The sequence below is a fragment of the Falco biarmicus genome, chromosome 1 (assembly GCF_023638135.1).
Source record: "Falco biarmicus isolate bFalBia1 chromosome 1, bFalBia1.pri, whole genome shotgun sequence".
NCBI lineage: Eukaryota > Metazoa > Chordata > Aves > Falconiformes > Falconidae > Falco > Falco biarmicus.
In genome coordinates, this window is record NC_079288.1 from 82,487,096 (window position 1) to 82,510,586 (window position 23,491).

General features: G+C 42.2%; 1 protein-coding gene across 3 annotated transcripts in view; it reads right to left on the reverse strand.

Annotated features, from left to right (window-relative positions):
* FGFRL1 (fibroblast growth factor receptor like 1) overlaps positions 1-23,491 on the reverse strand; it is a 179,096-nt gene that overhangs the window by 78,955 nt on the left and 76,650 nt on the right. For all 3 annotated transcript variants that reach the window (XM_056340919.1, XM_056340925.1, XM_056340912.1), the window contains one exon: positions 11,431-11,703. In XM_056340919.1, coding sequence (XP_056196894.1) covers positions 11,431-11,703 — 273 coding nt within the window. The remainder of the gene's footprint in view (positions 1-11,430; positions 11,704-23,491) is intronic.

Below are 23,491 nucleotides of genomic sequence, written 5' to 3' on the forward strand. Positions count from 1 at the left end.
CCAGGTTTTGCCTAGAACAAGGGCAAAACATATTCAAATCATTCCTGGCAAAGGGATCGGAGATATACACGAGCACTGATAGAACTTAGCATATCGGGTGGCCAAATTCCTTTCTGATGCAATTCCACCGACCTACCCCTGAAAGCTGTTGCCCTTTTGTCTGTTTATCATGGCAAGGTTTCAAGGGGCCATGACAAAATTCTCCATAATTACCCAAGGACGAAGCACCCAGAGAACAACTTCTTTTTCTGAAGGTCACATAGACGTGTTTTTACAATGGCCATGATTGCAGCTTCTCAGACACCTCCCCAGAGGCTCTGAAACCCATCCCAGAGCAAAGGGGATGATGGAGTCCCCACAGACAAAGCCAACTAATCCACCAATGTAATCATGAGATGGCTTGCGTATTAGGATCATGCCTGTCAGGACAGGAGGAGCATGCCTAGCACCTTGCTTGCATTTCAAGCGAAAGGCACAGACTAGTTTCTCAAAATTCACCCTCAATATTATTCACTTCCCTCAAGTAAAGGCTGTTGCATCTTCCAAGCCTCCTTGAAAGAAAAGGATTAGCAAAACCACACTCAAACCAAAGCAACTCACAAGACACCTTGGCTGAAACAGCCCTCTTGATATCTCATTCCCACAACTTTCTCCTGGGTTGGAACTTCTGCCAAAGTATATGCAAGGGCTACCAGGAAAAGCTGCAGTGGGCTTGCAGTTTTCAGGAGATGCTACAAACAGAGCAGAAACACTGGGCTGTGCTGGGGACTAGGGAGGCACCACCTCTCTCCTCCATGAGATTCCTGGGATTGCTCTGGAGAGAGCAGCCAGCAGGTCTGGGAATCTCAGCCTGGATCTGAAGTGGATCCAACTCCCTTCCCAAATTCACTGCCAGCAAACAACAAAGATTGTCAGCAGCTCTTCTGTCTCCTGCCAGCTGCATGTTCAACACAGGTGAGATGAAGATCCTTGTTTAATTCAGCGGAAAGGTTACCATAATTTATTCTAGCTTGAAAAAAAAACAACAACACAAGCCTAACATGCCTGCTCATATGGCTTCTCTTTAAGAAGAGAAACATCTAATACTGAACCAAAGAAAACTCAACAAAGAATTTGGTGGTGGTTTTTTTCCCAAATCAGGATAGTTTTGCAGTGGAGGATTCAATTCCAAATATTTCAAAGCCATTTGTTGATAATCAAGAAGAAAACTGACTCAGTAGTTCAACTGACTTGGCAAGATTTTTCAGGGAAACAATGAATTGGAAGTAAAAAAAAAAAATAGCAACAAAAGTCCTATACATCATTCGGATTGTGTGATAAACTCAGATTTAGTGGCTTGGTTGGCATGAAGATATCATAAAGACATGCATATTCTGCATTTTTTGCCCTATAATCTTTGTAGTGTGTCTGTAAGAACATTATATACACACAGAGGAACAAACGTATCTGTAGGAAGATAAAAGGAAAGAAGAAAAGAAGAAAGGCATCACCTGCCTTTGCTGTACTGGACCATTGCAATGGAAAAAAAAAATTGCTTCCTTTTAGTTTACATAAAATACTTTCTGCATAGGCCTGTTAATAATTTAGCTTGTTATTAAAAACAGCATTGTTCTTACTGTTTGTCTCTCTATTGTTCTGCCACTTGCAGTCATTTAAAACAATGCAAAAGAAATCACAGACAGATGCACTGCACAGAGGACAGATGTGTTGACCCATACAGCACTTTAGCAGCTGAACTTGCAAGGTGTCTTCATGTTCTTTTCTTTTACTGCACATTAAAAGAAGGTTCTCTTTAAAACATTAACTTGAGAGCTGCAAAATACATCACGGGAGTAAAAAGTGAAGGGATAAATTCTGTGTTATCTGATTCCTTTAACTGCCATGAGGGGTTTTATTTCTCCCCTCTTTTCCTTGGCTTCAGTGAGAGAAGCAGGTTCCACCCCATCAGTGCGACCAGAGTAGAACTGACATTTTATGAGTGGAAACAGTCCAAGGATGGTGGCTTATGCTCTTAACATCCTGACATCTCAGCCTCTGAGTGCAGCAGCGCACTGCTTCCAGTGGCTGCAGAACACCTTAAAAAGCAGCACAAACTGACAATGAAAATAAACTACAGTTGCAGCACTGCTGGAGTCTGGCAGCCCTTAACAAATACAGCAGCGTCTGGGTGTTAAAATACATAAATCTGTCATCATTACCAGGCTAAGGGGTCGTCATCCTATTCACAAAATAAAAGAACTGTGCATAATCAGTAGGGCAGGGAGTTCAGAACAAAGTACGCCTTTTACAAACTCTCAACTGCTGATAGATGGATGTTTGCAAGGGACTTAATGTCTTTAACAGGGTACATTTAAGAAGGAGTGTAGGTTTCAGAACTCCTGGGATTAGTGCTTTTTTCCCCTTCTTTTCCAAATTTATTGCCAAAAGTGTATAATGTAAACACTCGGGTCTTCTGACTACGAAACCCACATTACTATAAAGCAAGAATCAAAGTGTTCTAGCACAATCATATTATTCATGCAGCACAACACAGAATATGTTCTTTCTCTCATCAAACAAAAATAAACTGGATTTAAAAATAGGTTTATACACTAATTGCCAGCAGTTTTGTTGGGTTTTTTCCCTTTCTTTTTTTATTTTTTTCTTTTTGATCATTTTCTTAATGTGGGTGCCAACGACAGCACAGGAAAGGTAGAGAACCAGACCCTATGGGAATGTAAAAACACATCTCCTCAACAACCATACATTTTAACAGGCAACATACCTGCATGTATGAATCAAGAAGCAGCACATGAGCCATCGATGGCGTGCACATGCATTTACACATAAAGAGGGAGTCTCCAAAATCAGCATTCAAGCTATACCTTATAAATTAGCCCAATTTGGTGCTGTTCTCCCTGTGGTAAATATTATACACTGTGCTTTCATTTACAAGTGTGCCTTTTGTGTATTTCTGAGTTAACTGATATCAAAGGGACTAAACTTTGGCTAGAAACCCCACTATCTGTCTGTGATATTTACTGGGCAAACTGAGGACAGCAGAGATGTATGATGGGATTAAGGAATGGGGCACAGTGCTCTCTGGCAGAGGCCTCCTGGAGACACTGTGTCCATGAAGCCCAACCTAGCTTCAGTGGTCCTCTGAGTCTGATGAGGCCATGCTCAGTCCTTCACTCCTGGCCTTTGGCAAGAAGAGGGATGGAACACAGCTGCCAAGGAAACACTGTCAGGAAAAGGGGAGGACAGCAGTAGTTGTAGGGAAGTTAACAGAAAGATCCTGCTCTTGGAGAAGATGGCCGTCCTGGATGGTTGACAAGATGGTAGATACCTCAAAACTGCTGATGACCAGATCTGCAATTAGCTTGATGGCTTCTCATGACCTGGGGTGCTATTAATTAAAATACTCTTAACTACTGTTCTGGAGTCACAGCAGACCTTGACTGGTAATCTAGACTACATTCTGCATGCCTGCTTTCCACACACATACATATCACCTGCTTGGACCAGGGACTGCCTTGGCTTTACTCACAAATGCAGCTATTTATAAGCATTATAGATCTGTAGATGTGGACAAATCAGTGGCTGTGCACATCAGCATTGCTCTGTCAACACTGCCTGAAATTCTGCCCATTAGCTGTATGAAGGACTGTACCAAAGACAACTCTGGTTAATAGTCAGAGGCAAAAGATGTTTTTAGCCTCAGACATACTGTCAAGAAAAACCCAACATGTATACCACAAACTCATTGGGATCAGAGGCTAATTCTATTAATATCATTTAACAGAAGGAAGCCATAAATTGCTCAGATCAAACACACTTTTAATGTCATCTTGCCTGGTATTGTGTATTGCTTTCATTCCCAACCAATATTTGTGCAGCAAACAGAGCTGCAGTTTGCTATTTGCATGGGTGTAGCAGCCGCTACACACTCCAAAGCATCTGCAAAGGATTGTGGGCTAAATGCATCCATATGTCCTGCATGCCTCGAATTTACACTGGCTGCAGCTCTGGTTTGCCACAGTCTACCACAGGATGGAGTACGGGGGAAATTATATATCCATACATATATGTATGAATTTCATGCTTACATCCATGGAAAAAAATCTTTTCATTTCCTTTAAATTGTGAACAGGTGTTGTCACCTTCTTAACTTGGCTTCTATGTTACAGCTTCACGAAGGGGAAAAAGAGATCTACCCGAAACAGTGAGGCTTTTGTTAGCCAGAACATGATGTATTGATAAGCATACTGTAAAGTTTGTTATAAAATCAAATGAAACTAATAAAACCTAACAAAGATCTTGTAAAAACTGTGGACATTATACAGCATTAGCACTGAGTTACATTATAGATCTGGACTTGGAAGAAACAAGACTGCTGCTTGGTTGTGGTATTTCCCAGCCTTTTACACCCATTCACCGAGAGCCATCAGTCAAATCACTTGGTGCTACATTTTTGATTAGTCATTTTTGGGATAGTTACAGCTAATACTGGCACTCACATCACCACCTCTATAAAGAAAGAGCTTTTCAAGAACAAATTATTATGGGCTCTTGTGACATCAGTCTAGTGTAGCACTCATCAAAATGACAAAAACTAGTGAAATATTTTTATGCAACAATCCAGAAATAGTCACCTTTTAATTTTGGAGTATTCCTCTCTCCTCGTTTCATCTCCCAGGACAGTGGACATTTTCCAGGACTCAAGAGGCTGCATATGGGAAAAGAGAGTTTGCTGGACTCTGAACAGGATTCCCCAAAAGGGGAGAAAATGAAGCACCACAGAAATTCAGGGGATAGGAATACCTGATTGCTTTTAGATTTCTTTTAACAGGCGTGTGCTGTCCCTGGTCAACACCAAGTTTGGTCAGGGGGTGTGTCTTTATGCCTACGCTAATAAACACTGAGAAGGAAGAGCCCTTGCTTGGGTGAGGGCACCATTAGTCAATGATGAGTCACTTCCAGTGGAAAAAGAGCTTCATTTCTAAGTGATCAGGTTTTAGCTATGAGTTTGTACCAAAACATGAAAACACATTTTATGTACTGAGCATTTCACCAACTTCTCTAGTTAACAGGAGCAGTTCACGCACATTGACAGTCTCTTCCCACAGGCTGACCTCCTCACTTGGCAATGCCACTAAGACAGGTCTTGTATGGACTGAAGCCCTACCTGCATCTCCACAGAGGGGTGACTGTGACCCAGTCACACCACGTCACACGCTGACAAGAAGTCCTTGTGCAGTGATTGCAGTTGCTAGGCCTTGAGAGGTAAACTAAAGCTCCCCTTTTCTGCTCAGCTCCCATGGGCCAATAACAATCTGAGCTTTAATTAGCAACATAACCATTACTAAGCATCAGTGACTATGGCCAGATCCTCATATGGTGTTAATCACACCGCGTATGCACAGGAGGCCACCAACGTAGACCCAGCTGCTGGATTGGGTCCTTAACAAATCAAACATGAGAACTTTGTTACTGTTTATTGTCACAAGGAATTCTTCATTTTCATATAACAACTGACTAATCATCATTAGTCATGATTATATACCCTGTGATTGTGTTAACGGTCCCATGCTGGATGGGCTGCCTTTCACACTTTGTGTTGAAGTAAATGCGCTAAAGCTGGATTGCTAACTCCATACCACAACCAGCACAAGTTACACCACCTTGTTCTCAGAAGCACATACTGCACCTTTTTTTCCTTTTTTTTAAAGTGTTGACACCTTTCAGTTTTTGCTTAGCATTAGCAGTCCCTTGGTGCATACGTTGCTGACTCAATGTTGATTCACATCTTCCTGCTGAGCACATCTCTCTCTGGTCCCCAGAGTTTATTAACAGGCCAAAACCCAAACATAAATGAATTTGTCATGCTTTCCTAAGATGGCTGGTGGCACCTGACTCTGGGCTACAAATATTTTCTCAGCTTTTGCACTATAAATGAGTTCTGAGACACGGATTGATGACTTCATTGGAGAACGGTAATAAAAAACATATTTTACTGTACTTGACTTTTTTTCACACAGTATTTTCTACTACTACAGGCAGAAAAAAAGCACATTAGAATAAATATCCATTCAGACATTGCCATGACTTTTTGTCAGGATACTTATGCTGATTTTAAAAAAAAAAAAAAAGGTTATTTTAATGCAAATTTTTCACACATGCCTGTTATCAAAGAGAGCTGTCTTTGCACAAGCTGTAAAAACACATAAAATAGCAGCTGGCTCAGCAGGAAAAAGCTACTTTAGAGATAAATCATCAGATGTCAGGGAAGCTTCTCAAAGCAATCAATTGCAACAGACAGACAGCAGACATTTAACAGTAAATTTGATTTGTTTGAAAATGAGATGTAGCTCAATTTCTGAACTGTCCATTACAGGTTTAGAACAACAAGCTGTGCTCTTTCTCCTGCTCTCTGCACCAAGATTTTACTGCCCCACAGCCCAAATGGGGCCAAGAGGCTTGGTCACTCAGAGGGCCAGGGGCTAGAAGGGGATATGAACTGGATGGATCACGGATTCTTCACCAAAATCTTCCTTCAAATAAACCCAAAGAAGAGAAAAAACAATGGCAGCAGTCAGAGATACAGGACAAGAAAGAAACACTGGAGCAGCTGTTCCTTGGCTCAAATATTGATTTTTTTTGTGCTGAGATGTACACAAGAAAGATGTGTCTTTCGCAGTTTACAAACTCCACATGAAGCAAGAAGTCTGAAGTGAAGAGACAGTCCCAAACCCTACTCTTGTTGTTTTCATTTTCTTTGCTACAGAAGGTAATAAGAAACATGCATGCAGATGCAAAAATAAAGACAGTTTGATCTTTCATCACTTGGTTGAGCCACTGATGCAAGATGAAGTATTTACTGGCAGCATCTATAGCAATAGTCTTGCATGTTGCAATGCTGACACACCTTGCAGGATTTGGCCCATAACACTTCTGCAAGTGAGAAGTCTTCTGTGTTGTGCATTAGTGAAAGAGGTCATTATGCTGAAGCATAAATATTTACTAATAGTCCTTCCTACAGTTGTTCACCAACAATTTTCTCTTCAGAGAATGACCAGACTTCTGGAACAAGTGATACTGTTTATTATTGAAGAAGGAGGTGGTAATGGAGGTTGTCCAGCACTTCCTTGTTAGAAGACTTTGTTTTCAGTTATTTTTAAGTCTGGCAAATCTCACCCATTTGGGTAAGATTTCCCAGGAAGCCCCTGATGGCTGGATCATGCGATGGCTCCATCTGTGCAGCCTCACAGTTTCTCCAAGCTGGACACAGCTTGATACAGGCTTCAGTTACACCATCATATGCTTTTTTTTTTTACTGCAGAACACACCTTCATTCTGCACACAAGTGGACAGTTTTCAAATAATGAGCAGCTATTGAACATTTCATTTCTTCCTCTTTGGCCCTGGGCTTCCTTTTAGAGCACACTGGCAAGCAAGTTTTATTCTGCAGTAATGAAACCACAGGTTTCAACCAAGCATCTAAAAACAAAATAAAATTACTTTTCACACCTGTAGATTATAAATCTGAATTGATTCAGCTGGGGAAAAAAACCAAACTTAAAGATAAGATTTTCCTGGGCATCATTGTACAAATAACTTTTTGAGAAGGTACAGCACATTTGTTTTGATGAGATACAGATAATTCTCCACAATAAGGAACCATTGTACTTAATAACTGCAACGCTGATTTAATACTGATTAAAGAGAAGTTCCTCTTCCAGCATCTGTAAATCTGTCTGCAGTGTAATTGGCATCCCAAATCTTGTGGTAAGCCACAAAAACTATTAAAGCTGGCTAGGAGAGGAAATTGTAGTTTTGACTTATATTGGTTATCTGCTTTTACTGGCTTACATTTCATGCAGGGGTGTTTTAGAGCAAGATTCCTTGGATCTTTGGGATCTAGGCCCTGCAGTCTGAGAAGATGGGGAAATAAGCAGGGCAGAAACCAATTGCTACCATCTGGGTTGGCAAACCCTTTGTCTGAGAAGGAAGATCAAACCCCTAGAATAAGAGAAGACTCCCTTCCAGCATGGCAGCAGGAAGATGCTAAATTAGGAAGAAAATACTTTACAAAGTGTTATGAGGGAGGAATAGTCTTTTAGGGTGAGATTTAAGAGGTTTAGGCTCAACTCTGAGCCACAGCTCATATTTTATGTGGTCTTGGACTAATCACCTGGTCTCTCTTTGCCTTAGTTACCATCTGTAAAATCATAGTAATCCATCTTATCCACACTTGGGAGACTGAGAAGTTCTCCAGCCAGGCAACATGTAGGTATGTCTACCAGACTTGTAGAGGCAGACCTAAGTTGGCTCTGCTCGTGCACTGAGCTGGCTGGTTGCAAGCAAGAGCTGTCATAAAAGCGACATTCGAACAGGCTTATACCAAAATTATTGCATCTCACAGAGACCAACCTACAACGCAGACGAAGGAGCTCACTACCATGTCTGCTTGCACCCACTGGTGTTGGCGGAGCCACTGCCCTTTTTATTCCTTTGTAAATGTCAAAGATATTTGTTGGTTCTCTATACTATAACGGAATACAGAGACTAATAAGAGTTAAGATTAGTAAGAGTTACATAGCACTGAATACAGGCAGAGAGGTTCAAGTCTGCTGAATTTTAAGTCTCTGTTCTCTGGAGGATCTCAGGTAAACCTTCACCTTATCCTGCTGCAGTGTACATGTATATAACACAGGCGTGACAGATCCTCACTTGCTACTGGTGTGACAGAGCTCAGTTAAACGCATATACCATAACTCCAAAAATTTTCGATAAGCTACTGTATTGATTCCAGATATCACTGCTTAAATTCCCAGAATGTTTTCATGTCAAAATGTATTGTATTTTTTAAAGTCCCAACATTTAATGAATCATTTAATACTATTCTAGATTTAATATCTTAACCACCTTGCCTATGTCTGACACGTGCATGGTTTGATATGTTTGGTGTCAGCAGTAAAGCTGGAATAAGAGGGCTTTTTTTCCTTTGAAGGAGTGGGAGAATAGAGAGACCATATGGTTCAAAAAGCCACTCTGCCTAATGAAGTTTGTGCTTTCCGGAGCACAAACAAAACAGCTCCATCAATTTGATCTTCATCCTCAAAACTGACATGCAGTTGGTTTTAAAACACTGCCTCCTTCTCAAAAATCAACAAAGGATTGATTTGCTCTCAACCAAAAGCATTTTCACCAAGACAAACACGAGCATCTGGTCAATGCATTGAATGTTTGGGTCCTTTGAAAGAATAAGTCAGTGATACCTTGTGTTTACTTGCAGACCTTGGCAAGAAAGACACTAGGGGAACATTTGTTTTCAGGGGAAACTGTTCTAGCGAAAAGTAATTGGTTTGAAATGTTATATGAGCCCATCTGTACCACTGAAGACAAAGGACATAAGTAGTCCATCCAAAATGTTCTAAGCAACAACAATGCACAAGGGTACACCGTGAGACAAGGAATGAAGGTGCAAAGACTCTGAGAAGTACTGGGTTTAGCCAGCATTACAACAAGGATGCATGGAGATGAATGATAACTCAGCCCATATGTCTGCGGCACATTTAGTTTAAAGTTACTCTTTTCTTGGCACTTGGTGATCAATATTTGTTTGCATAGGACTCAATCTCACATCCACAGAGGCCAGTGGGAGCTTACCATTTCCTTACATAGCTGCCCAACGAGGCTCTAAATAACTAGTGTTTGTGCCCAGGGCTTTTCAGTGCCAAATATAATGAACATTATTGTTCTTAACACAATTAAATTTGATAATCCAATTTCCCTGAGCAACTGAATTGGAGGTTTTGCCTCAATCTTTCCTCAGTTCTAGTCCAACTTTTACCCTGTGCCTCCCAACTTTTCCCTTTCGTTTGTTTCTGTTGTGCTATGAAGAATTGTCAGAGGCTTCTTCGACTCACAGAAGCCTCAATGCCTCTTTGTCCTGGAATAATGGCAGCTAGCTTGGGCCTTGAGCTTTCTGGAAGATACTGGATGACACAGAAGATCAAAGACTTTGGACAACCTCCACATACTGCAAAAGCACAAGCAAGACTGAAGCAGGTTCCTGTATCATCCCTTGCTCCACACCAGCCTGGAAAGCGCATCCAAAAAGAAGTCTGTATAGACATGATTCTTTATAGACTGTTTCCACTTCACCGTTTTTGTTTAGTGCAGCAGGGAAAGATGGATGAATGTAGATAGGAAAGAGATGAACAAGGAAAACCAAATCCATGTAAACTATAAGATGGCTTTTGCAGCTTTATCTCACCGATGCTACAGGAGTCCTATTGCAAGACAGTACCCCTCACCTAAGCATCTCTTCCCTGATAAGACATTTACATCCTGGTCTCTTTCCAATTCTGGCTCTGCAGCAAATGCATTCTCCAAGAACCACCCTGTTATCAGGTGATAATCCTCCATCAAGCAGCAGCAAGGGTTTGCTACATGCTCCGAGTCCACAGCAGCCCTCCTACAGTGAAGGGGAAGAAGAAAAAACAGAACAAAACCAGGCCAAGCACCAACCAGTAGGCAGCTGGAAACTGCCCTAAGCTCTGTGCTCGCTTCCACCATCTGAGAGAAACAGAACTTTTTAGAACAGATACTTGGGGTGCTGATCAGGCAATAGAATAAGCAGGATACTTGATCTCACCCCCTGCTTTGTAACCCTCTCGTTTGCTCCTTCAGCATCCTCCAGTGTGCAGATTTTCATCCAGCTCTTCCTCTCCTCACAGACAAGGACCACAGAAGAGGAGTCTCTGATCAGCCACAGAAATGTCTTTGGGTATGCTCAGCCCAGCGGGTGACCCCAAAATCCCATAACCAGACCAAGCAAGCCCTTTGAAGCCAGTCAAAAGCTCAGCCAGGGAACCAGTGATCACCAAGATGGTGGCCTGAAGCTTTTTTAATTCAGCCTTCACCAAGCAGATTTCTCAGTAACTGAGCATCCCTGGGTCATATGCCAGCTCTGAGTTCTGTTTCAACTTAATTATTATTATTCCTGAAGACATCATGCTCTGCAAAAGCTCAGTACATGGATCCTCCAGCTGTGCATTTTTATATGGATGCCTTAACATTTGTTTTGAGAAGTATCCTGTTCGAACAGCAAACATAAAGATCAGCGTGACCTCTCCTTATCACACAGCCTTTCCTGTGTGGAATTCATTGTGATCTGGACCCTAGTGACTATTGCATCATTTCTGTTTATTTGTAACCTTTGGCACTGTGTAATCTTATCTGCCTGCAGCCCGCTGCAGCAGAAGATGTGCAGCAACATAGCCAGCTCTGGCAATCCTCAAACACTGGAAAGGGCCAGTTAAGAGTGGAGGTCAGTGAATGATTAGCAAAGCAAATACGCAGTCACTGACAGGCTACACAGAAATCAGCTCACTCTCTCCCCACAAAGTAGGTGAGGTCTGGCTTTTCTCCAGCTCTACTCACCAATCACGATGAGGGTGTAGTTCACATTGGTGCTGCCAAAACCGTTGGTGGCTTTGCAAATGTAGGTTCCCGCATCTTCGCTTTCCACCTCCTTGATTTTCAGCCCTTGTTGAAGGATTCGGAACCTTGTCCAGCCGCTGTGGATAGTGCGTCCATCCTTCATCCACATGGTGAGAGGCGGGGGGTCACCCTCCACTGGGCACAGGAGCTTGATGGTCCTCCCTAGCCTCACAGACTGACGGTGAATCACTTTATCAGCAATCCTTGGGGGACCTAAGAAAGAACAGAGAGACGAAGAGCTGTTACTACTTTTGCCAGTGATACAGCACTGATTTAAAGACATCAATAAGGCCATTACATTGACTGCTAGACAGAGGTATAGTGAAAGGTGCTTACCAAAAATCAACTAAAAATGCAGCAGCTACACAGAGATAAAACAACAAGGATACTGGTTTGTGCAAGGCCTGAAGCTGTAGCTTTGCCATTAGCAGCAGCTCATGCTAACCCACCAGGGATGCCTTTTCTCAGTCTCTTTTCCTTTTCCAAAGCACCCCCATTTTCCTATAGCAAGGAGGAGTCCAATACACAAACTGTTCAGCTGTATTTGGTAAAGCAACTGTAGTTGTTTTAAACTTAACACCTATCCTGAAGGCAAAATTAGCAACAGCACTGGTACTTGAAACAAAGCACTGACAACCCCCCCACCCCCCAAATGTTATAATCCTTTTCATGTTGTATGTACAGTAATTCCCTTTAATAGTCACCAGATGGGCTTTATCTGAGATGCATAAGCCTGCAGTTGTTGGACATAAAGCATTCATTGGGTAGTGCTTCACTGAAAGATACTGCATAGCCTGACATGTTAACATTGCTTATAGTCCAAAAAGAGGTTATTTTTATAAATTGTCTTAGCAACCCTGCTGGCTTGACCCAACTGAAAAATATTTCTTCTTTGTAAAAGGTGATAATATAATGTAAAACAGAGTGTCCCTGGAATGCCACAAAGTGAACCTGCTGTTTGCCACATGGTAATAGGATGCACTTGGACAGACCAGCACTCAGAAATAAGAAGTGATAAAGACTCCAACAGTGGGAATGGTCCCGTAGCTGAATTCAAACTGGAATTTCTTCCCAAGGCTCTGAAAAGTTGAAACAGAGAGTCTTTTTTCCGCATCTGCTTTTTCTGCCTTTTCATTAATTGCACAAGCTCCCCACACAAACTGCAATATCAGTGCTCTTCCCAGAATAGCCTATTAATGGATGTGATGATAAGTGCCCTGCTCTTGCATAAGGACAAAGTATTTTGCTAAGGATTGCTGATGCTGAGTTGCACCCAAAACCCACAAGATGTTTGTGGGATTTGGAACTGTTCCCTCATATTTTATTCCTGTTCCTAGTATTTTGCAGGAATGGACCCACATGGGATGAACTACAGAGCTCATATTTGCACTTCCTCATGACTAATTCCTATTATTCCAACGTCTGTCTGAATTTTCCCCAGCATGACTAAGGCAGTGCATGCAGTCCAGCTAATGAATGACTACAGAGCTGCTATTGCAGTTACTCATGTTGAATTGTGCCCATGAACTTTGCAGCTTTGCTGGTGAACAGAAGTGCTCCTCAAGCTGAGAAAAGTCATGAACTAGTTTGAAACTCATCAATCAGTTTAACTAAGACCTTGGTTAAACCAATGGGTCTTAGACACAGATTCTGACAAACTGTTGAAGACCCAAAGTGGTGATCTTGAGAGCACTTATTCTTAGAAAGTCAGTCCCTGGCAAAGGCAACACCCAGCCCTGCACACTTGCAGACACCTGAGGGACATCCTTGGAGGTTGGTGCCCTCCCATACTCCAAGGGAACTGGCAAAACACCATAAGAAATCTTGCCTATCCAGGTCTTTCTAAGCACTGCAAACCACACTGTTAAAAGTTCTTTACCTTGGGAGATGTCCAGCCAACTCTGTGGATGGAGAGATAATCCCAAGATCCTTTGAATGCTAATCTGACACAAGTAACGTTGCTGAATCTTTTAAAGAGGAAATCCACCCATCAGGTGGGGTTGCACTTGTTGGCTTTGATAAAGCAGAATTTACCAACACCAGGTGAGGATCCAGCCCTGAATTCTGCTACATTTCACTACATGGTGCAGTGTCTCACTCAGTGTAAAGGAGCTGAAATGTCTGGACAAGTGCACAGCCTTGTTGAAATTCTGGGTTGGCCCTTGAAGAGCTCCTTTCTGACCTAAAGCCCTACCAAACCAAGTCAAATTTTAAGAGTAGCTTCATTGCAATCAACTTGTGAACTACGATAGCACTCCATGCATATTCAAATGGAAAAACCAAATCTATAATTAGTGCTGGGGAAAAATGTTTGATACAGGGCAAGCAGGGACAGTGGAGAGACAGCACCCTCCTCCCAACTTGGAAACCTGCTGTAGCTCCTTCAAAATCCCTTTCCTTCCGACATTCAGGTTGACTCCTGATGAATTTTGAGACCTGGAGGAATCGGATAGTTTCCCAATCACGTCATGTGCCTTTTTGGGGCAGGCTGCACAAGCGGCTCTCCTGATGGCACCAGAGTTGCTTCTGGATCTGTCACACATTTGGGTCAGCGGTAAGCTTGGTCCTCCTAAATGCCATTTTCCTTTGATTGACCTTTCATTCTGAGGAGTTGTTGGATCGCTCTCTGCCACAGGATCTATTCGCAGACCTTTATGACATTTAGAAAAGGGTGTGTTTCTTAGAGCCTTTCTGCCTGAAAAGAAGAACACTAGTGTGGTCCTCTGCAGCCCTTCATTAGCCCCTCCAGTGATTTTCTCAGGATGAAGAATAAAAATTTACCTCCACTCCTTTTTCTGCTGCGAATTTTGCCAGATAGAGCTGCATGCACTTCTCAGTAAGGTACAGCCCCAGGACAAAGATGCTAAAACCTCGCTTCTGTTCATTTGGTGCTGTGAATACTCTGATTTTATTACCTATCACCTTTGCATCAATAAGTTTCTGTGCAAGCAGTACTCTCTCTCTGGAATCAGTGCCTTTGCATACGCCAGAAGCTTCAGAAGCCCTGGCAAGCCAATGACAACTGGACCTCCTGTTGATGGCTACAGCAAGAATAAAATGTTGATATCATCATGGATCTCTGTCTGTCTTTATAATGTACAGCATCCACTGGGTCTTATTTCACTACATATCTGTACAGCCCTGCCTTGGGACTGCAACAGAGATGGATGAAAGTTTTTTCAAGCCAAGATACACTTTGGCACATCTTGCCACTCTGCTCTGTCAGTAGCTGGAGGGAGGTGGTAGAGAGGGGGAAGCATGTTTTGCAGAAAAGCCCTTCTCCAACATCCCCATGGCAGCAGGTGCCGCTGACACAGAGCTGCTTCACACAATGCACCACGGAAATCCAACATGATCTAGATAAAAACATATTACCGCTCTGAATCCATACACTAAGCTGCCCAGAACCACTCAGGTTCTCCCAGAGTGTACTTTCCAGGGCTTCTCTATAGCAGTTCCATCTTCTGCTATATGAACAGAGCAAAACGATACAGGAAAAACATGCTGAGCACCCCAGTTTCTCACATGTACCACTGGTACCGAAGGGAGCTCCCCACTTCGCAGAATGGGCCCGTAATATGCCAGAAGGGTGGCCATGAGGGCAGAGTGCCTGCATGCTGCCAGCTCTGCATGGCGCTGGTTTGGGGGGGGTATCCCTGGGGGCTGCCTCCCGCAGGGCCGGGACACGTGTGTGCTCACAGCTGAGCGTGGCAGTGAGGGAGCAGAGCCCAGGGCATAGCCCGCAGGCCTGCAGCCTAGATACATTTCTACAGCTGCTTAGAGAGGCAAAATCCCAGGAAAGCACCTGCTGCTTCACCTACAGCTGCCAGTGAGGTAAAAACAGGCTGAACCCTGGCTGCTGCCGATTTCCCATCCCTTGCCTCTGCCGGCTTCTGTCCTGTGCTCTAATGGAGCATTAGAAAGCAGATGCAATTACTCCTCAAGCAGTCATTGTCACAGTCCCAGCCATTCTAGACTCCAGCTTTGTGCTGTATGTGAGCAGAAATGATGTAATGCATTTTGAGAGCAACACCCTAGTGCTGCTCTTGCCGTGTCTGTGGGTTATGCATTAGGGCACCACCACAAGAGCCGGAGAGCCGCACCATAAGGGATTGTTTCGAAACCTGAAATCATTTTGTTAAACCAGATCGTTAAAATTGTGAATTCATATATCTACCCACACAAATTCTGTAATGCCTATATATATCATCTTTCTGGCTATGGGGGGATCCCTTTAATTGCCCTATGCCTGCACCCATGGGCCAAAGTTCCAGACTGGATCCTTTCAAGACAGAGCAGGAGAGAGAGCAGTGCTCTCTGACCCTGGGTGTAAAACCTGGGGGAGGTGTCCATAACCACACTACCCCTGATTTCTTATCCTTTGGGCAGTGATTCTTTAAAAATCAGCCTGTGCTGAGAATCTGCAACCTCTGATGCTCATGGAGACAGATAACTTCCTGCAGCGTTTTGCCATGGGATATGAGAGAAGGAGCCAAAAGCACGGCCCCAGGTAGATATTCCGTCACAGATTTTTACATATTTTTATAGTCAGGATGGGAACGGTGGAGAGAGAAAACAGCCATTTCTTGCTTCCATTCTTGCAGCTTTCCACTAGGCAAAGGCAGCTCCCTACAGCCACAGGGCACTGCTGAGAAACACGTATTTAAGCCATACCATGCTGGGGTGGGTGCAGCTGACTTCACAGCCTGTGCGAACAGAAGGAGCTATTACAATAGGTTAAGCCCTACCTCGACAGCGGGGACCAGTTTTCTTCAGTGCCCCTTGTCCTCAACCCAACAGTTTGAGAGAATCATTTCTTACTATTTCAGCCAAGGGGGAAGGGTGGGGTTTGTCATCCATGGATGTGACTTGGGAAGAAGTGATGAGAATACAGCTGCCTCCCCCCATGCCTGGTTGTTATTCTTTCTCCAAATACAAACTAAATATAACTTTGCCCCATAACATTCAAATCATTTTAGTTACTAGAAGGGATCATGCCTGGAGTTCCAAGGGCCAGGGTGCAATCGGGCTCAAAATATAATTTAAACAATCCGGAACCTACATCTTCCACCAAGTTATTTTCTTGCTTCTAGTCTCCTCATCTGAAAATTCATATAAGTACACCCAGAAAGGATCCAACAAGACCAGCCAGATGCCAAGTTCTGTGTTCAATATCATATAAGCCAAATCAAAAACTAACAAGGAAATGCCATGATCACCTCATTTGTTTTAAATATTTCTGCTCATATACATGCAGACAAGTGTGCAGATTTATTTGCCTCATTTACGAATACAAGCAACTGGAATCCCCATTCCGTTCCATTATATAAAAGACAGATCCTACACCTGTCTTACTGAACAGCTGGGCAATTTTCAATTTATATCCACTATCCTATACCACAGAAAAGCCCCACTTGCTGCTCTACTGCTGACACTGCTTTACAAGCATTCCTGCTCTCCTCCCTAGTGCCTGGGAAGGGATGGTGGTTGCCACTTCTTGGCAAAAGGAGATATGTAAAAGCCAAGAAAGCCTCTTGCTTTAGCAAATAGCTATTTCCGGGAAGCAGCAAAACCAATTTCTAGAAGTGTATTTAAGACACAACTGTGGAATAGCCTGGAGCTTCCTGTCCATATTTCTCACAGTCAAAAACACACAGACATGTAATTATATTTTCCTGGACTGCATTGCAAAGTTCATGCACTCATTCAACTCATACATGTAGTAAACATGATTTATAGCTTTGTGTGAAAACCCTCTAGATATATGGTGTTTTGATAGTGACTCGAACCTAGTGCTATAATTTAGTAACACCTAGCAGTGAAAGCTAAATGATTTCCCACTCCACATTCCTAACTTTCCATGAACCCCTTTTACTGCTAACCTGGGGAAGAGATACTGCTTCTACAATTGTTTGGACTTAGCCTTGTTATTTCTTCAACTAAACTGCACGCTAACGTCAAGCTTCACATATGGCGAACACACCAGCACTGACCCACGTCCTATGAGACCATTTGCCATGATACAGTTCAAAGTGAACTTTATTAACACATTAAACATAATTACAAAGAGGAAATTCCAAGGAAGGTCAACCAGCCCGGACAGTTTCTTGGAATGGAAAGTAATTTATAATATCCACATACTGTATTGTAAAGTTTATAAAGAAGTTAAATAAGTTTTAAGAGCCCCATGGGTTATGTATATTTTATTATTTAATACCAAACACATTCACTTTCCATGAAGATAAGATTTCTTTTGAAGTGCTGTGTTAGCAAATTAGCGAAGTCATTTACCACGAAGCACCCAAACAACCCATCAACACATGCAAGGAATTAACATTAGGGATCGGGGTACCACAGGCGATGTGTGTCCTATGAGGAGAATACAGCCAAGAACAGAAATCTTTCATTATGACAGTGAGGTGAAGGAGTTGGACATCAGCTGCTAGCCAAACCACTCGTCCTGTGTGAACACGAACTGTTACAGCAACACTTGAGGCAACATTTGGCCTTCACCATACTCATCACTGTAAACCCTGATCCTCCAAAGTCCTTAGTGAAAGGGTGGTTCACACCAAAGCTGATTTCTTCCACCTCTCCCATGCTTCAGAATGAACATAGATGGCTAGAAACAACCATCTAAATGCCATGTTTTAAACTTGCATCCAGAGTTGGCTAACTTGGGGTACCCATTGCTAGAAAGCTGGGCTGGCCAACTCCTGCTTACAGTAGGAGTTTAACACTTTCCACAATAGTTTAACCCTCTCTGCAAAACCAACATGAGGATTATACACTTACACTCTCTGCACATCATTATTACTGATATTTCTATTCGCATTCAAGCTGTAATGATGTATCAATGGATAGAGGCCTTGTGATGCTGGGGGCTGGACAAACACCTGCCAAGAAGCAAATCCCATAGGGAAGGGCCTACAAAGCAAGATGGCAAGAGTTTCTATTAACATGAGTAGTTGTTCCTGAAAGAAAGGAACTCGGCTCTCTGCACAGTGGGAAGTCATTATATGGAGAGCAGAACTGATAAAAATGCTTTTTGAGAGAGGTAAAAGGATGAATGTTTTGCCCATGTATACCATTAACTATTGGAATAAGCAGTTCAAAGGACTGGTGAATCCAACAGCTCTTCATATTTCCAAAACAAAACAGTTTGCATTTCCAAAAGGTATGCATTAGCCAAGTAAAGTAGGGGTCAGCGTAAGGGTAACTGGGCCAACTGCTTTGGTACGTGACACAAGGAGATCAGATTAGATGAGCTAATGGGTCCTTCTTGGCTTGAAAACATAGGCGCCCACAGACAAAAACAACGCTTATCAAAAACAATCAAAAGATTAAAGAAAAAAGCAACAACATCTCTGTAGAACAGACTCTTAGAAAGGAACACAAAAACACCACAAGTATTTGCTGTCCAACCCCGATGACTGGTCAGGCTCAGCTTTGGGAATAGCAGACTGTTTGCAGGAGAAAGTTCTAGGCTTGGGCTGCACAGCTGAACCAACCAACCTTATGGAGAAAACAGCTTTGCGGACTCATTTTACAGCAAGTGAAGTGACATATTTTCTCTTTCTTCTCTACCTCTATGGTAGGAGCTGCTTTCCTGATGAAATGGATATTTATTGATAGCACAAGAAGTGCTTGCCATATTTTTATATGAGTAGTAACTAGCCCCTTGGGTGAAGGCTGCCAGTAAATTTTCTACTCTAGATGTTCCAAAAAAATAAGAAAAATAGAATATTTGGGAACATGTTCCATTTAATTAAGTGCCCTGCATACACATTTCACTGAGATTTAATAAAATAGTTATTGTATGTTAAACAATTGGCACTTGATTATTGCGTAGATTTATTGCAGTTCAACAACAGTAGATGAGATACGTATCTCTTACATGGTTTTTAAATCCTTTGAGCATATGTTTTCAATAATCAGTTGGTATTTATTTAACATGAAATTACCATCTTATTAAATTAAACGTGCATGGGTGACATTCAACTTCAAGTGTTGCTGAACATTTTTTCAGCAGCAAAAAATATAACTTTATCCCTTAGGTTTTGAGGTAGCAAATGCAGAGGAGAGTTAGGATTACTTCAAATTACTTCTGAAGAAACGGACTTCATATGCTAGAAGGTTTCTCTCCTAGTGTGGAAGAAAAGATGTTATTTATTGTTTCTTAAGCGCTGCCAGTGGGCTTAGTGTGGGCCAAAAGAGAGGACCAGTATTTCTGTGCTAAGGCCAGAATTATACTGATGGTGCAGGTCAGGTATGCAGTTCAATGGATAACCAGAAAACTTAGGAGAAGAGATAAGTACAACAAAGGTGTGTTGGAATACATACCCACAAAATCTACCTTTTTCATTCCCATTCAAGAAGGGCAAGCACATTTGAATAATGGCATTCCTAATCTGCTTTTTCAACAGAAATGTCATTAAAACATGTTTTCAAGGTTCTGAAATTAAGAAGCCTTTTTTTTTTTTTTTTTTTCTCTCCTTAAAAAATCCTCCTGTTTCCAGGAAGGACAAACTGCCTAATGCTGGAAGTAACCTAGAAATCCTCTGGCTTGAGGGAGGCAGGAGGACCTGGAACACAACTAAAAATCTTCCCCTACAGCCCCAACCTACTCTCACCAAACCTTACCCAAACCCCCAGCATCTCCATCACAAGTCACACAGGGACCACTCCTGCCAACATAAGGCATTTGTTAACTTCCCATAATCTCTGGGAAACAATCCAGTCAGGCAGCCCTGAATTAGCTTCTGGGGTTAATCTAGTCCAATTTTAACATAAACGCCATTGTACTGTGTCCTTCCAACTGCTTACCAACCATGCAAATCCTGCTTCACGAGCCCAGTGGATTTCCCAGACAAATCGCCCACCATCTCCAAGACTTTCAGCAAAACAAACCAGGCACTCTGCAAATCTCAGTTTAATTCACGTATTTTGCAACAAATCTCTCCTTTGAGCCACCAGTTGCAATCATATTCCAAAACCCAAGGCTTCAAAGACAGGCATATAATTCTGAGCCAATCTGCTCCAGTTTTGGTCACCGCCTTTGTCCCTCCCGCCTACGTGTGGTATTCTGTCACCTAATCATTTTATTTGAACAACTTCTAGAAAATGGGATGCCCAAGTTCACGTTTGGTGACGCGGATTCCCCTTGAACTTTGGTAGTCAATATTTAACCCAGTCTAAGCACAGTACAAGGTTTAATAAGTAATTAGCCATTTCCCTTATAGACAGACATTTGTGTGAGAGCTGCAGAAGCAGGAAACTGTAAGTGTCATTGTTTATGTCTGCAGGGAAACAGAAACCACGATGGTTGACTCTGTGCCACATTCAGGAATGACGTGAACAAAGATCTTTAAATAGTTGGTTTGCCTTCCTGCTAGTCCACAGTGGCAAGTCTTCAGCCATACACTGGCACAGGAGACTTTTTCATTTGTTTCCAAGAATTTGGTTTTCCTCAAAATATTATTTAAAATCTTTTTTAACAAATTTCTCTGTAAGGGATGAAATTGGAGAAGACTTTAAACTCTTCCATCCAATGCTGGTTCCTACTGGCCTTTCACAATACCCAAGATGGAAAAGGTGTGATTAGGGCATTAAGGGCTCAGAAAAAAAAAAAAAAACATCTTGAACTCTCACTCTCAAACATGAGACACCGCCAAAATATCCATAAGCCTTTTGCTGCTGGGAAATCAGTGGCAGTGCCCTACATGGCAAGGCTGCTCTCAGCCCTCTTTTCTCTGCCCTTGTCACGGGGGGGCTTCTAAGTTTGGTCACCACAAAAACGTGGTAACAACTGTTTGTTGGTGACCACAGAGAGATAAACGCTGTGGTATTTAAGAACTGAAGATATTTTCGGAGGCTTCTCTAGAACAGAAAGCACTTCTAGCTGAATGGCTGCAGAGCAGACTTGCTATGGAGTGTTTTACAGAAATGTTCTTCTATCAGAAAATGACATTTCTGTCAAGAACCAAGACTGTCCGGTTTTCTCTTTCAATATTCCCTCTTTCAGTTTGAGAAAACTTCCGTATCATAATTTTGGCAAATTAAAATGAAACACATACAAACAAAAATTTGGGGGTTTAAAAGTAATCTTAAGCAATAAGATTTTTTTAATGTGTTGCTGTATCCCTCAAATATGAGAATAGGTTTTATTTGGAACAGGAATAAATTAAAATACATAAAAAACTCAGAAGTGCAAAAAGCCCCACCAGATAGATATATATTGAAAAACCCTTGTCTTCTCCAGAAGAAAAATTAAAAGAAAACCCTCATCTTGCTCCAAAAGAAAAATGCAAAGCAGAACTGACTTTCCACCTCCTAAGACAGCAACATTTTAAAATCCTGCCTAAAACCATTCACTGTTGCCCTACCAAAACCTCCAGTTCACATAGGTGTGATGGAAGTGCTTTATTCAGCTCTCTCCAAATTAAATTGTCATCACCAGGGTCTGTCTACCTTACATGTGCCTACATCAGTGTTTTAGTTTGGACCAGGGGTGTGCTTTAAAGTGACGGTTTTTATCATCCCCACCAATTATACTTTGCTTCACATCATGAAACAGTTTTGGTGTACATGAACTCAGCTGCTTTTATATTAACATGAGCTGCAAGGGGTATTCCAGTTCAGATGGGTGTTTAGTTCACAGGACCAGGCTAGGGCTATTCTGAAGTAAAACACCCCTCTGAAATGAGGGTCTCAGGCTCTCAGCACCAAATGCTTTGCTTTACAGATCCAGCTTTACTGGTCCACACCAGCTGCTAATGCAGATACAGCCAGCACCACAGCTAGCTGGGTCCCTGGTAAAACAAAAGCAGAAGCTTCATTCTTGTATTTGCATTAATGAGTGTGCTCAATCTACATGACCAGACCGGAGTTAATCCAGAATAAACTGCCAAAATGCCTGTAGTGTGAAAATCACCTCCTCAGCACCAAATATTTCACTTTAAAGATTTATTCCTGTTGTGCCATTCTCCAAGCTAACTTAGACACACCTGTACATCTCTTCCAGGAGGGGAAAATACTTAAATGCATTTTAAAAGAAAGTGTTCACAAGGCTGATTCAGTGAAAATTTACATTTAAAAACTCAGGAGACACCCAGTCTCCTGCATATGAAAACAGGGGAACCATCGCTGGATTCTTATAGCATTCACATCTGGATCCTGCTGCCCAGACACTGAAGCACACACTACCTGATGTAAAAACATGATACCTGATAGTATTAGCAGGAGACAGGACTTCTTAATGCATGAAACCTTCACAGCTGCAGAATATTGCCAGATCTCATACAGCAGCCAGCCTCAGCTCCAGGACATACACAAAGGAAAGCATTAAACTTTCTTCAAATGGATTGATGCTGTTCTGGTGCCACAGTGTTAAAACACGCAATGATGCTTGTACAAGTCCATGCACAAGCAATCTCCTTCTGAGTGTGGAAACTCAGTTCACAGTCTGAGGGCTCAGCTCGTGCTTTGGACACAAAGACCAGATTTCTGCAGCCTGCCTGCAACTGGGACAGCTTCAAACAGATCCGCTTCTTCTGCTCCTCCTTTCTACGTGCTGGTTTGCTCACCACAACAAGGTTAGTGCACCCTTATGTGGCCTTCATTAGTTTTTCTATCAAGAGATGGTGAAGACTTGTTGTTCTGTTAGGCTTACTATATCTGATCACACCACTATGGTTTCCGCCTAGGATTGCCAGGTGCTTTTCTGGGCAGTCTTGGGACCATTCAGCTTCTAAGATTAATATAAGATAAGCTTCTGAAATAAAATCAGTGCATTTCATCTGGTATATCTGAAGCTCTGCTGCACCCCATGCTGCTCAAAAGCTGTTTCATTTCATCTGGAGGGAAGTATTATTCCTATACCTCTATTGCACACCAGCGTGGCATGTCTCAGGATGAATGGTATTACTAAAACAGCCCCTAACAGTGCGTATATTCTGCCTAAATTGAAACATTAAAAATAAATATTTAAAATATAAATATA